Source organism: Peromyscus leucopus, chromosome 5 (genome assembly GCF_004664715.2).
Source record: "Peromyscus leucopus breed LL Stock chromosome 5, UCI_PerLeu_2.1, whole genome shotgun sequence".
Taxonomy (NCBI): Eukaryota; Metazoa; Chordata; class Mammalia; order Rodentia; family Cricetidae; genus Peromyscus; species Peromyscus leucopus.
In genome coordinates this window covers 88,532,248-88,545,672 of record NC_051067.1, presented here as the reverse complement: position 1 = coordinate 88,545,672, position 13,425 = coordinate 88,532,248, and the positions used below count along the sequence as shown (strand labels likewise).

Below are 13,425 nucleotides of genomic sequence, written 5' to 3'. Positions count from 1 at the left end.
TTGAGCACACATTTCTAGATGTTAAATCTTTTCTCTCATTATCCTGTAAAGCTGCTGCTGCTGCTTTGTGGGTTCGTCAGTTCCACAGAAGATGAGTCTTCTGTCTCATTCTTGGCTGGGTAGAGGAGTATTTTAGGAGACTTGAATTTGCTGGTTTGAAAATGAGACATTTAAAGAATTCAGCGCTATGTCCGTGGATGAGCATGTTCACTGTGCTGGTATGGGAGCCGAGTCAGATCCCAACATCCACAGGCAAGACCAGATACAGCCATGTCTCTGCACAGGAACATTGAGTACTGGGCGGCTGGAGACGAGACAGGAGGGTGTATGGGAACTTACAAGCTCTTAGCTTAGCTTCGAGTTTGATGAGAGACACTGTCTCCAACTAAGGCAGTGAGTGACAAAACAGAAGACCTGATGTACCACTCTGTCCTTTGAGAGCACGTGCACAAGTGTGCTCATTGCACACATACATACGCTCATATAATACATGAAGTTATCCCATGCTCACATGTATTCATGAACATGCATACAAAATAAAAAGTGACATTTAGAATCAAGGCTTCTAATAAGATACATACATATTCATAAGGATAACGTTCAGAGGCTTTCCTGCAGATGGTTATAGATGGATGGGTGTACATATTCTCATTTCAAAGTTCAGGAAAGACATTTTATCTTTACTCAAGTAGCAAATGAGATATGGTATTCTTACAGAATGTTAAAGATTTGAAAGACCTTTTTCATGTTATGGTGAGTGGACCTAATCCATGTTCTATGCTCAGAATTACTTACAATCTGATAGATTCACTTCAATATCAACTAATAGTTTTTTGTTTGTTTGTTTGGTTTTGGTTTTGGTTTTTTGAGACAGGGTTTCTCCATGTAGTTTTGGAGCCTCTCCTGGATCTCACTCTGTAGACCAGGCTGGCCTCAAACTCACAGAGATCCACCTGGCTCTGCTTCCCCAGTGCTGGGATTAAAGGCATGTGTTACCACCGCCTGGCCTCAATCAATAGTTTTAATGAGCTCTGTTGGTGAACTGGGGCTGACTCCCTCTGACTGGTAATGTCTGAGGTTGTACTGCTATTTAAACTTGGGTGTATGAGGGTTACAATGGTAATCATCACTCAGTAGCAATTGGAAGAACATTCTGCCCTTAAATGTATGATTGGGATTATGTTGTGAGTTTGGGACTCATTCAAAAGGCAGTAACTCCATAACGCCTTGCATGATGGTTTCCTCTAACAGAACCCTCAGTCCTGATAGGTTGACCTTCTGAACTCTACTTGTCACTGCTGTATACTCCATGGACTTTTGCTACCAGCGGTTCTCAATAAGTGTGTATGTTTTAAAGACATTTAAAGACAAAGAACTGAGGAGGTAATGAAGAACCTCCATTGTAGCATTTACTAATTGGATTTTCAGGTGTGCTTATCAAATTTAACAAAAACTAAGAGTTCTAGAAGCTAACAAAATATGATGTAAATAAAATTATTAAAAATTCAAGTTCACTTATGGGTTCTGATAAGCAGGATTTTATTGAATGGATAAGCACAATATTGCCCTGATTAATGGTTTTCTTTACTGAGCTTCTTGTGATGCACGTTTGCTTCTAATCTAACTGTTGCCCTTTTCTTCTTGCCAGTGTTAAAGAATCCTGTGTGTAAATTATATAGATTTCCCACATCCGACAATAAGTGGATGCGGATTCGTGAGCAGATGTCAGAGAGCATTCTTTCTTTTCATATTCCTAAAGAACTGATCTCCCTTCACATAAAAGAAGACTTGTGTAGGTAAGAGATATCAATCATCTCTCCCATTTCTTTTTTGTGCTGTAGCTAAAATTCTATATCCTAGATATTTAATATGTTGTTTGAAGTTAGCAAATTGGGAGGTGGTTACAATTAATTCACACATACATTACCTCACACACCTGTGAATGATGTTAAAGTTGACCTCAACTGCCTTTTCACTTTTGTTTTTACCTTTTCCAATATGGATGATATAAAATTTGAAATTATGGGGATTGCGAGATAGCTTACATGCTTTATGTGAGAGCAGAAGGACCTGCATGAACTCCCCAGTGGCCAAGTCCAAAAGCAGGTGGCCCACATTTGCAGTCCCAGTGCTGTGGGGGTAGAGACAGAGGTTACTGGAGCTTGAAGCCAGCTCAGCTTGATGCATGGCCAAGTTCCAGGTTCCGTGAGAGACTCGTCTCTAAAGAAAAAGTAGAGGGTGACTGAAGAAAACACCAAGGATCAACCTTTGCTCATCTACCTGGGAATGTGTTGCAAAAGTAGCAGTGCAGTGCTCCACACATGTACAAATTGCAACTATGATGCTATTTTGTATCTTGAGCTGCAATTCTTATGCAAAGCTTTGTAGTGAACCAATACTACAAGTGCTGATTCATGTCTTTACCTCATTTGTATAAGATTACTCTTTGGTTCCTATTTGAATTGAAGAAGAGTAGCCTTATCTATGAACTGTGCAACTTAGCAAGGCTTTTAAACACTTATTGGTCTAAAAATCCAACATTTATTAAAGATAACTGATGAGACATGTTAATGGAAAGTACTTTTTACAATGAAATCAAATCAATTTCTATAATAACACAGGAGGATTTGTGAGTTCATTGGTTTGTAAGAGCATCTTTGAACCATGAATAATTAGATAATCTGATTTTCTGCTTTTCAAACAAGCCTGTAGTGACTTAAAAATACAGAATACTGTATCATATGAAACACAATTAACATCCAAAATCTCATAATTGTCAGTGTTTTCATAGTTTTATAATTCTATAATTGCTGAAACATATAGTAGAAAGTAAAATTTTTGTGCTTGGGTTCCAGTTTCAGGCCAACAGCCATACACCTATGACAAGTGATATTGTACCATTTAGTAGACTCTGCAGTCCCCAGAGATTCCAAATTGACCTATACCAGAAATGGCATACCAGAAGGGTGTTGTTTGTTTTACTCTTTCAGACTCTTTGCTCTTTGTTCTTTGGGGGGGTCACACCACCCAGGTCCCAAATAAATCACACATGGAGTCTTATTCTTAATTATAAATGTTCAGCCTTAGCTTGGCTTGTTTCTTGGCAACGTTCCTATACTTAAATTAACCCATCTGTCTTTTGCCTCTGGGCTTTTCCCGTTTACTTCTGTAAATCTTACTCTTACTCCTCCGTGGCTTCCAGTGTAGCTGGGTGGCTGGCCCCTGGAGTCCTCCTCCTTTTCTGGCTACTTCTTCCTTCTCCCTCTCCTCCCAGATTTCTCCTTCTATTAGAATCCTCTTTACCTGCCAGCCCTGTCTATCCTTTCACCTGACTTGCTATTGGCCATTCAGTTCTTTATTAGACCATCAGGTGTTTTAGACAGGCACAGTAACACAGCTTCACAGAGTTAAACAAATGCAAGATAAATAAAAGTAGCACACCTTAAAATAATATTCCCCAAGAGAAGGGTGGGTACACTACTGGCAAAATTGGTTAGAGTAGGAATAAGTACAGCACTATTGTTTATCAAAAAAGGAGAAGTGTTAGCAAAAACTGAAACTTACAAAAATTAAGGAGGGTCTTGTGAAAGGATAATGGTGCTGGTTGTTCGGCAGAAGAGTCACAAGCAATGATTACCAGAGTTAGAATGGGCTTTATTAGAGAGAAGAGGCCATAGGACAGGAGAAGCCAGGCCTGGCAGAGAGAGAGGCAGAGAGAGAGAGAGAGAGAGAGAGAGAGAGAGAAGAGAGAGACAGAGACAGAGAGAGAGACAGAGACCGAGACCCGGCGATCATGGCGCTACCTTATAAAGGCCAGGATGCATTTGTGCACACAGGCCCACCCGCATAGATCACGTGGTCACGTCTGTGCAAGTGACCGCATAACCATGGGCGTGGGTCACACAGGACGTATGACCGGAAAATGACTAGGAGGAGATCACTAAGTGTCCCGCCAGGCATGCTCAACCATGGAGCATGGTTGGAATTCCTATCATCTTGGATATAAGGAGACTGGTGTGGGTCTAGAGAAACAACAATTGAAAGGAAAAGGGAGGTGGGTGTTTAGGTTGGCTGGATGAGGAAAACCAGGACACAGAAATCACATGGTATAAAGGAACTCAGGCCACAGGAAGCATGGCCAGGAATTTCCAGTGGAAGACCCAGACATGTTCTGGAGGAGGCAGCCTTGCAGCAGAATACCAGGCAGGACCTGGACCATCACTCAGCTGAGAAGCACGATTTGCCCAGTGAGACAGATGAAGAGGTGATGACTGGACCTAACCCCCAAAACTGCATCAAAGGAACTCCATCTTTGTCCCAGATGCCCAAGAAACTAGCTGAAGGCTCAGAGAGTACATAATGGAAACCTGTCCACACACTATTAAATAATTATGCTATGTTCTGTATTTGATACATCTTATTTTAGACTAATTTGGGGATTGAAAAGCTTGATGGATGTGTTATTAATTCCACTTTATTTAAAAATACAACAAATTAGTGAATGGAGTACACAAACTCTGTGCAAAAGAAAGACTCGTTTCTTTCTAAGTCTACCCAAAACATCCCCTAGGCTGAAGAGCCACCCCTGCTCCTGTCTCCAACCCCTGCCTCCTACCTGCCATTACTTCACTAATAGTTCTCTGTCCAGTCTATTCACTGGTAGAGAAATCAGGAGCATCAGTGAGGATGAAGTCAGGAAAGGCTCGAAGTTGCCAAATTTTTTGGTACAAGCCATAGTAATTTCTGTTATCTTTTTTTCCCTTTAAAATTGCAATGCATCCTTGTTTCCTGGTTCCCTCTTCTCCTGTATCTTTGCTTTTTTCAAATACTTTGTTAGGAAATACTCACTAGAACATGCAGAAGGCTGGTGGAAAGCTTGGGTGGAGTCCCAAGGCTAGGGCTGGACCTAGGAACTAGGATTGTTAAAAAAATATATTTCAATCTTAGGAACCTGAACTATATAAAACCCAGTAGATTTTGAAAAATGCCTAGGGACAGCGAAGACCAGCCTGCTCTGTAAATCTTTTGCTACCATTTTTATATAAATCGCCTATTGTTAGAACTTGTTAAAAATTCAAAAATCAACCTTTAAAATGTTGTAAAAAATAAAAGAGAAAAAGAACATTACAAAAGATTCAAAACGGAAACAGGATAGCAGCCGTAGAGAAGTGGACCAGCCATCTTTGCAGTGTGAGGAGACAGAGTCACTAGGGGCTGTCATCAGGCCCCACGAAAAGACCACAGGGAGGGAAAGGGGCAGGAAAATGATGATGGAGGGAATAATGAGCAGCCCACCATTCCTGGTGGAGGTACACTATCAACACCAAGGAACGACCATGGTAAGCAGTTTGAGATCAGATGCGAGGACATGCACCACTGAGATACCAGGGCATTCTCTAAAGGGCCAGGCAGAGCCATGAAAGCTGAGATTACCAGTCATCTCACAGTAGTACAAAGCACCAGGCAATTAAAGATACTGCAAGGAACCGAGAGCCAGATCCCTGTGTCCTTGTTGCATATGCAACAATATATGTAATATGTCTGTCCCCTACTGAAGCATTCCCTTGGGGTAACCATAGGAGAAAGCAAACTTCTAAAAGGTTGTATGATGGTATCAGTTCGAGAATTTGAGTCTCAGAGACCCATAGTTTCTTCAAGTTTGACCGTGAGTCTGCCTTTGAAAGGTAACAGCAGTTGGAGGAAATGGTTAATGCAATGCTAATTATTTATAGTCAAATCTGCTTCTAAAGATGAAAAAATCTTGACAGTCAAGTGTACCGCTGACTTCCATGCATCCGAGTTTGACATATGTTTGTGAGTTAGTCTGGGCGTGTTTGCAGGGCCCATGTCTTCCCTGTTTGCTTGTTTGCAGAATGCATCCTCTTACCCTGAAAGTGAAGAAAAGCACAGTCTCTGCAGCCAACCCTGCCCGAGTTTAAATGCTGCTGGCAGGGACGTGACAAGTGGCACAGCAGCCACTTTCATATCATTCATTCACAGTATCTGTCCTTGCCTGCAGCTGACATCCAAAACCACACTTGCTGTTTGTCTCACAGTGAGTGTGACATTTGGACCCAGTCTGAACCGTTTTTATTAGATTTGAGATTGTACATACACAGTCTTATGGCTATGACAGAGTTTAAATCCTCCAGGAGCTCCCTCCAACTGGCCTGGGCAGTGGCATCTTCTCAGTTTAAATTCAAATATAATAATCTTTTGAATCGGCAGTGTAGGGTTTTCATAGTGCTGCACTTTGGATTCTATATTATGGTTTAGCTCCAGGAACCTCACAAGCAGAAAGTCCGAGACATCGCTGGTTTACTGCGGCGAAGATGGGAAGATGGGCTTATTTTGTGGTTAGTGATTTCAGGACATTTGTTCCTGAAGATATCATTTATAATACAGATCTGAAATATATATATTTTATTATGAAAAGAATGCATATAAACAATTAAAGTAATAAAACAAAGAAAATGTGATAAAGGGTAAAATCACTCTAAATTCCATCACCAGAAGGAAAAGGCAGGGTCTGTAATTCCGGTATTTACTCTGGTTGTGGTAAGCAGAATTTCCATCTGTGGCCGTCATGACCTCCTTGGTATCAAGTTTGTATTTCCTTACTCACTTGAGCTGTGTTTTAATATGAAACTTTCTGAGTATGTGTCGTACTGGAAAATGAACCTGGAGCCTTGCACAAGCCAAGGAAACACTCTGACACAGATCCATAAGTCCAGTGTCTGCTTTATGTTGTAAATGTATCTACAGTTTGTCAATATGAAATCAAATAAAGTACAGGCTAATAACCAGTTAAAGATTTCATCTTAACTTTCATAAGTATTTTTAAAAGCACATGGAAGGAAATATACTAATGTCTTAACAATGCTGTTTCTGGACTATAGATTGAAAAAGCTAATTTATTTCACAGTAATGTAAAGTTAAAACACTAACACTTGCTCTTCTTATACAATGCTTAGACTTGTCAGCTAATAGTAGGTTCATTTTCTCTAGTTTATCAAGTAAATATGACTTTCTATTCAAAATTTATCTCCTCAGCCTTATTTTAAATATTTTATTCCTTTCATTTTAGAGAAATTATCAAACCTTTCTCCTTTGCTTCAAATTTTTTACAATTGAAAGAGGATTCTTTATTATAACTTAACCTAATTTATATGTTATGTATGGATACCAACATATATGTATATATAATAAATAATATCTGTATAACACAATTTAATTAAACAATGTTACATTACTTCCCCCTTTCCTTTTCTCCTTCAAAACGCCCCCCACATCCCCACTTTGAAGTTGATAGCCTCTTTTCTTTCATTATTATTGTTGCATATATACATATATACACATACATACTTGTGCAAACCTTTAGAAGTTTTTTTTATATTTTTTATTAAAAAAATTCCTATATTTATCCCAAGGAAATGTTTCAGTAGCTGATTGACTTACTGTGTGTATTGCATAGACATCAAGAACCCTGGGACCTGGCTCTTTGATTCCCTGGTGGTTTGCGCTTGTAATCACAGAGCTTTCAAGGCTCTTTCGGCAGGTGATAATGTCTTGGCATCTCAGCATGTGCCTTTGCATCTGACCTCAAAGGGCTTCCCATGGTTATTCCTTGATATTGATCGTGCAACTGCACCAGAAATGGTGGGGTTTTCGGCCGTTCCACTAGTGCTCAGTGGGTACGTTCTGTCACTGAGAGATCTTACACACCCTGTGCTGTCTGTGGGGTGGGAGGGAAACAGTCCTCTAGCTGCTGTCTTCTGCCAGCAATTCCACAGCATGGTTTAGCTACTGTACTGAGGAAAGATGGCTTCATCATGGATCTCGGTGAGTTTGAGGCCAGCCTGGTCTACAGAGTGAGTTCCAGGACAGCCAGGGCTACACAAATAAATCTTGTCTTGAAAAACAAAAACAAAAACAAAAAATGGTCTCATCATCAAGGCCATGTAGCTCCATTTATGTGCTTTCAAACAATTTAAATTATATTAAAATATATACTATACTACACACGGCATTCACTTGCCCTGAGTTTTATGTATATTTCTGTGCCTTAATGAGTTTTCCTAAAATTTTGTTTGTAATAATTACATGGTATTCTATCATATAAGTGTTTGCTAACACACATATAAACTGTTGCTCCAATGTTTGCACATATACTATGCAATTTAATTTACCTCTTTTTATTTTGTGTGTTTAGAGCATAGGACATGTGTATGTGAGCGCACCTGCCTGTGAATGCACATGTGGAGGCCAGAGATTAACTTTACATATCTTCCTCTATTCTCCTCCACCTTACTTTTTAAGGTGATTTCTGTCATTGAAACTAGAGCTTGCCACTTCAGCTACAGTAGCTGGTTCGGAGCTCCTCTGATCAGCCTAGCTCCACCTTCCCTTTCCAGTGTTGAGTACAGGTATTTGCTGCCATGTCAAGCTTTTACATGGGTTTTTGGTGATCCAAACATGTCTTCCTGCTGCACTACTAAACTACTGAGCCATGTCCCCAGCCCTATATTATGTAATATAATTTTAATAGTAAACATTTGAGGGACAGATTAGTGGATATCATTAATATATTTTGAGTTAGAGGCAAAGTCTGTTTGAATTTTATGGCCTTGATTTCCTATTTCCAACTTATCTCTGGCAACTTTGCATAAAAAAAATTCCCTTTACTTATACATGTAAATCATAAACTCACTGTTTTTAAGACATTTATATTTTATCTCATATGTGGATGAATATTCACCCATATGTTGATTACCAATACACAGAATACAAGGAAAATGTCAATGTGAAATCCAATATATTTAATTTTTTTAAATTTTAAGTAAACTTATTATTTAAAAACATAAAAATAAAAAATATTACACACCAATATTAACCAGACCCAAAGTTTATATGTCTCATTGAACTTCTGTACAGTTAGAATAGCCATTCTAAAGGCATAGAATTTTACAATGGATTTTATGCTTTAATTATCAAATATATTTTCATGCACTTACCCACCACCAAAACCAAAAAAATCCACGACCTAGTTAGAACTATAAAAATGTTCCTTTTTACTTTTAAGAGTCATCTTAACATATATACTACGGCATGTTTTTACTCATATTTTTTACATTATCTTATTTTCATTTCAAGTTTTTGTGTATGTTTTGTGATCTTTTGTGTTATAACTAAAAAACCAGCTTTGAGCAAGTGAGATGATCCAGCCAGCAAAGTACTTCGTTTGTAAGAGTGGCAGCTGAGTTCGGTCCCAAGAACTCGGGAAAAAGAAGCTGGGTTTGGAGGTCCATTCTTCAATCCCAGTGCTGAGAAGGGAGAAACACGAGGACCTGGGGGGTCTGCTGGCCATCCAGCCTAGACTACCTGGCAAACGGCAGGCCACCGAGAGGCCTGTCTCATCTCCTGAGGAATGACACCCAGCACTCACGGACATACACATACACTCATAAATATTAATCAGTCTCTTGATGTTTTGTTTATTTTACATTTGAAGTCTTGTGACCTGAAGCTTATTAGCATCACAGAAGGAACTGCTAAATTTGCCATACTACTGAAAATGTGGCCAATTTTTATTTCTTTTTCACCTTTTATTCTGGGCTGAATACCCACAGCTCCCCACCACCATCACTAATTAAGGGAACTTAGCAGTCACCACAGGAAGAAGTACTTAATTTTTAACCAGGATTGTTACTATTACAGTATTGTTACTATTACTTTAAGTTTGTGACTGGTAGGAGCACACATGGATGTGCCACAATGTAAGTGTGGAGGTCAGAGAACCATAAAGAATCTGGTCTCTTCTTCCCACACTTGAATCCCCAGCATCAAAATCAGGTCTTAAGACTGGGTGACAGCTACCTTTTCTGCTGCGCCATCTTGCTGGCCCAGCTGAATTCCTTTTAAAAAGCTGACACCTTGTACTAAAACCAACAATTAATAAATAGAACCTCTTGAAATGGAAAGGCTTCTGCACAGCAAAGGACACTGTCATTCAGATAAAGCTGCAGCCTACAGAATGGGGAAAGATTTATTTCCAGCTTCACATCCAATAGAAGGCTAATATCCAAAATACATGAAGAACTCAGATATCAATACAATAACCCTTAAAAAATGAAGTGCAGGTCTAAACAGAGAATTCTAAAAAGAGAAAACTCAGATGTCTAAGAAACACATAAATGTTCAACATCCTTAGCCATCAGGAAAATGCAAATCAAAACTACTTTGAGAATTCATCTTGCACTTATCAGAATGGTTAAAATTAATAAAAACAAATCATAACTCATGCTTGCAAAACTATGGAGTAAGGGGGATACCACTCATTGCTGGTGGGAATGCCAACTTACACAGCCAGTATGGAAATGCTAACTTACACATCACTATGTAGTGGTTTCTCAGGAAGACGGGACTCGATCTATCTCAAGTTCCAGTTATACCACTCTTGGGTATATACCCAAAGGATCCTACAATAGAGACGTTTGTTCAACCAAGTTTATTGCTGCTTTATTCATAGTAGCCAGAAATTGGACAAAACCTAGATATCGAGCAACAGATGAATGGATAAAGAAATTGTAGTACACTGTACAATGGATTATTACTCAGTTATTTAAAAAGATGAAATTCTTAGGTAATGGATGGAACTAAAAAAAATCATCCTGAGTGAGGTATCCCAGAAACAAAAAGAAATAAATGATATGTATTCATTTATATGTAGATATTAGCTGTTAATTCAATAATAACCAAGCTACAATCCATAGAACCACAAAGGTTAGGTATAGAGAAAGGGATTTCTGGGGGGTCAGATAGATCTTGTTAGAAAAAGGAAATAGAATAGACAGTTATGGATGGATTGCAAACAGCAGCATCAAATGGGGAGATGGAGGAGAAAATTAAGGTCCATTTGAGGGTAGTTTGGAACCATAATAAAGTAGAGGCTTCTTTATAAATGAATGTAGTCTAATTGAAATTGGGAAATAATGGTGGGGGAGCGGGGTGGACAGAGCCACAACTGACCATCTCTTGTCACAAAATGAAACTTCCACTTCTTTCACTGGGTTGTATCTAATTGAGTTGTTGGCCAAAGAAGTCCCATGGGGATACCCAAACAACCCAGGCTGTTTCAAAAGTGATAGGTTGCTCTTCACAAACTGACAGAAAGGCCCCTTTGCTGAAAACAACACCTATGCAACTCATTGAACATGGGGAAGCTGAGTTGGTGCCTACATAATCTTCACCTCTACATTCTAGCATCTTCTGTACAGAAACATACTCCGCATGCTACCAAACATAAATGTCAATCCAGCCCCAAACCCTTTGATATACGATGCCTGCAAGATGAGCTAGTGCAATGGTGCCACAAAGCTTGAGGGAGTTACCAACCAATGTCTGATTGGACTTATGGCCCACTCCTTGAGAACGAACCTGTATCTAACTTTTCTTGGGTGACCAAGAACCTGAGACTAGATAGTCTAATTCAAATACTACTGTTCTAAAATAAACAAATGTAGCAATGAAATGATTCCTAGTGTCATTCTGCTGTACTCATGGATCAGTGCCTTGTTCAGCCATCATCAGAGAAATTTCTTCATGCAGCAGATAAGAACAGTTACTGAGTCCTACAGTCAGACATTGTGCAGAGTGAGAGATCTTGGAATACTCAGTCCTATTTTGGATGTCTCCATCAAATCCCTGAGGAAGAAGAGGCAGAAAGAATGCAAGAGCCAGAAAGGGATGGATGACACCAAGAAAACAACCTCTAAATAAACGTGATCAAAGCTCATATAAATTCAGAGACTGAGGCAGCATGCATAGGACCTTTATGAGTCTGCACCAGGTCCTCTGTGTATATTATGGCTTATAGTTTAGTGCGTTTATGGGATTCCTGAGTGTGCAAATGAGTGGGTCTCTGATTCTTGTGCCTTCTCTTGGATTCTTTTCTTGTGTTTGTTTGTTTTCTCCAATTCCAAGATGTTACTGTTTGTTTTATCCTATCCTATCTTATCCTATTAAATTCTATTATTATATTATTATCCATTAGAAGCCTGTTTGTTTTCTAATGAGAAACAAAAATGGAGTGGATCTAGATAGGAGAGAAGTTGGGGAGGAACTGAGAGGAATAAAAAGAAGATAAACCTTAACCAAGATATACTATGTGAGAAGAAAATCTATTTTCAATAAAAGAAATAAGAATCTGATATCTTTGTAATAACAGTTCTTTCATCCAGAGAGTGGTCATGTAATATCTTCTCTCTCTTTTAAAAAATATTTTTGCTAATCCTTTGAGAATGTTGTACAATGTATTTTGATCACATTCATCCTAATAAACCCCTTTATCTCCTAATTCTAGCCCTACCTCCCTACTCGTCCAACTTTGCTTCCTTTTCATTTCTTTAAGTTTAATAGCACATGAATTCCAGTTTGTGCCATCCACATACTTCTGGGTGTGGCATAATCCCATGGAGTGTGGCTGACCTGCCAGGAGCCATATCTTTACAGAAAACTGATTATGCTTCCCCTAGAAGCCATCAACTCTCAGTAGCTTCTCATGGTTGAGGGCTTATTGATCCCCTCCTGCTCCATGCTAGAATGTTGACCAGCTTGATCTTGTCCAGGCAACCACAGCTGCTGTGAGTTTGTGAGTGCATCAGTTTCATCATGTCGAGAAGATACTGTTTCACTCCAGTCCTCCCCAAATCTGGCTCTTACATTCTTTCTGCACCATTTTCTAGGGTAACTGTCTCTGAGCTTTGGGGAGGGCATTGTGTAGCCCAATCCTAATTGTCTTAATAATAAAAACCTGGAGTCAGGAATCGGGGTAAAAGCTGAAAGATCAGAGAAGTAAAGGAGCAGCCACAGTCATCTCTTACCTCTCCAACTCCTCAGACCAAAAAGGGTCCAAGATCCTGTCTATACCCTGCCTTATCACTTCCTGTCTCTGCCCAGTCATATCACTTCCTATTTCCTGTCTGTACAGACCTCTAGACTTCTATGGTTAACTAGTGGCTAGCTCCATTCTCTGATCTTCAGGCAAGCTTTATTGATTAGAACACAAACATAATATCACAACAGCCTTGAGATATAGATGGCCCATTGGTGGCTCAGCGTATTCTCTGCACTTTGACCAATTGTTAACTTCTGTGTTAAGCACCATCTGCTACACAAAGGAGATTCTCTGATGAGGTCTGAGCACAACACTATTCCCAGCTCAGGACAGGGCCAGCCCCTCCAATCCCCAGCAACTGCTGGAGCTGCAGGAGATTGTGGAACTTCCCAGCTCCACGGCATCTTTTATTTATTTTAATATAGATCTATAGTTTCATTCATACAGTTTTTTGTTACTGTATTTTATTTTTAGTGTTCATTAAAAAGAATTTCTATGGGTATATCTCTCCTATCTCATTAAATTATTTT

At 39.3% G+C, this 13,425-nt stretch overlaps 1 protein-coding gene across 9 annotated transcripts in view; it reads left to right on the top strand.

Moving 5' to 3' along the window:
• The window catches only part of Inpp4b (inositol polyphosphate-4-phosphatase type II B), a 726,443-nt gene that overhangs the window by 541,823 nt on the left and 171,195 nt on the right, over nucleotides 1-13,425 (top strand). For all 9 annotated transcript variants that reach the window (XM_037206141.1, XM_037206136.1, XM_037206137.1 and 6 more), the window contains one exon: nucleotides 1,649-1,796. In XM_037206141.1, the coding sequence (XP_037062036.1) occupies nucleotides 1,649-1,796 (148 nt within the window). The remainder of the gene's footprint in view (nucleotides 1-1,648; nucleotides 1,797-13,425) is intronic.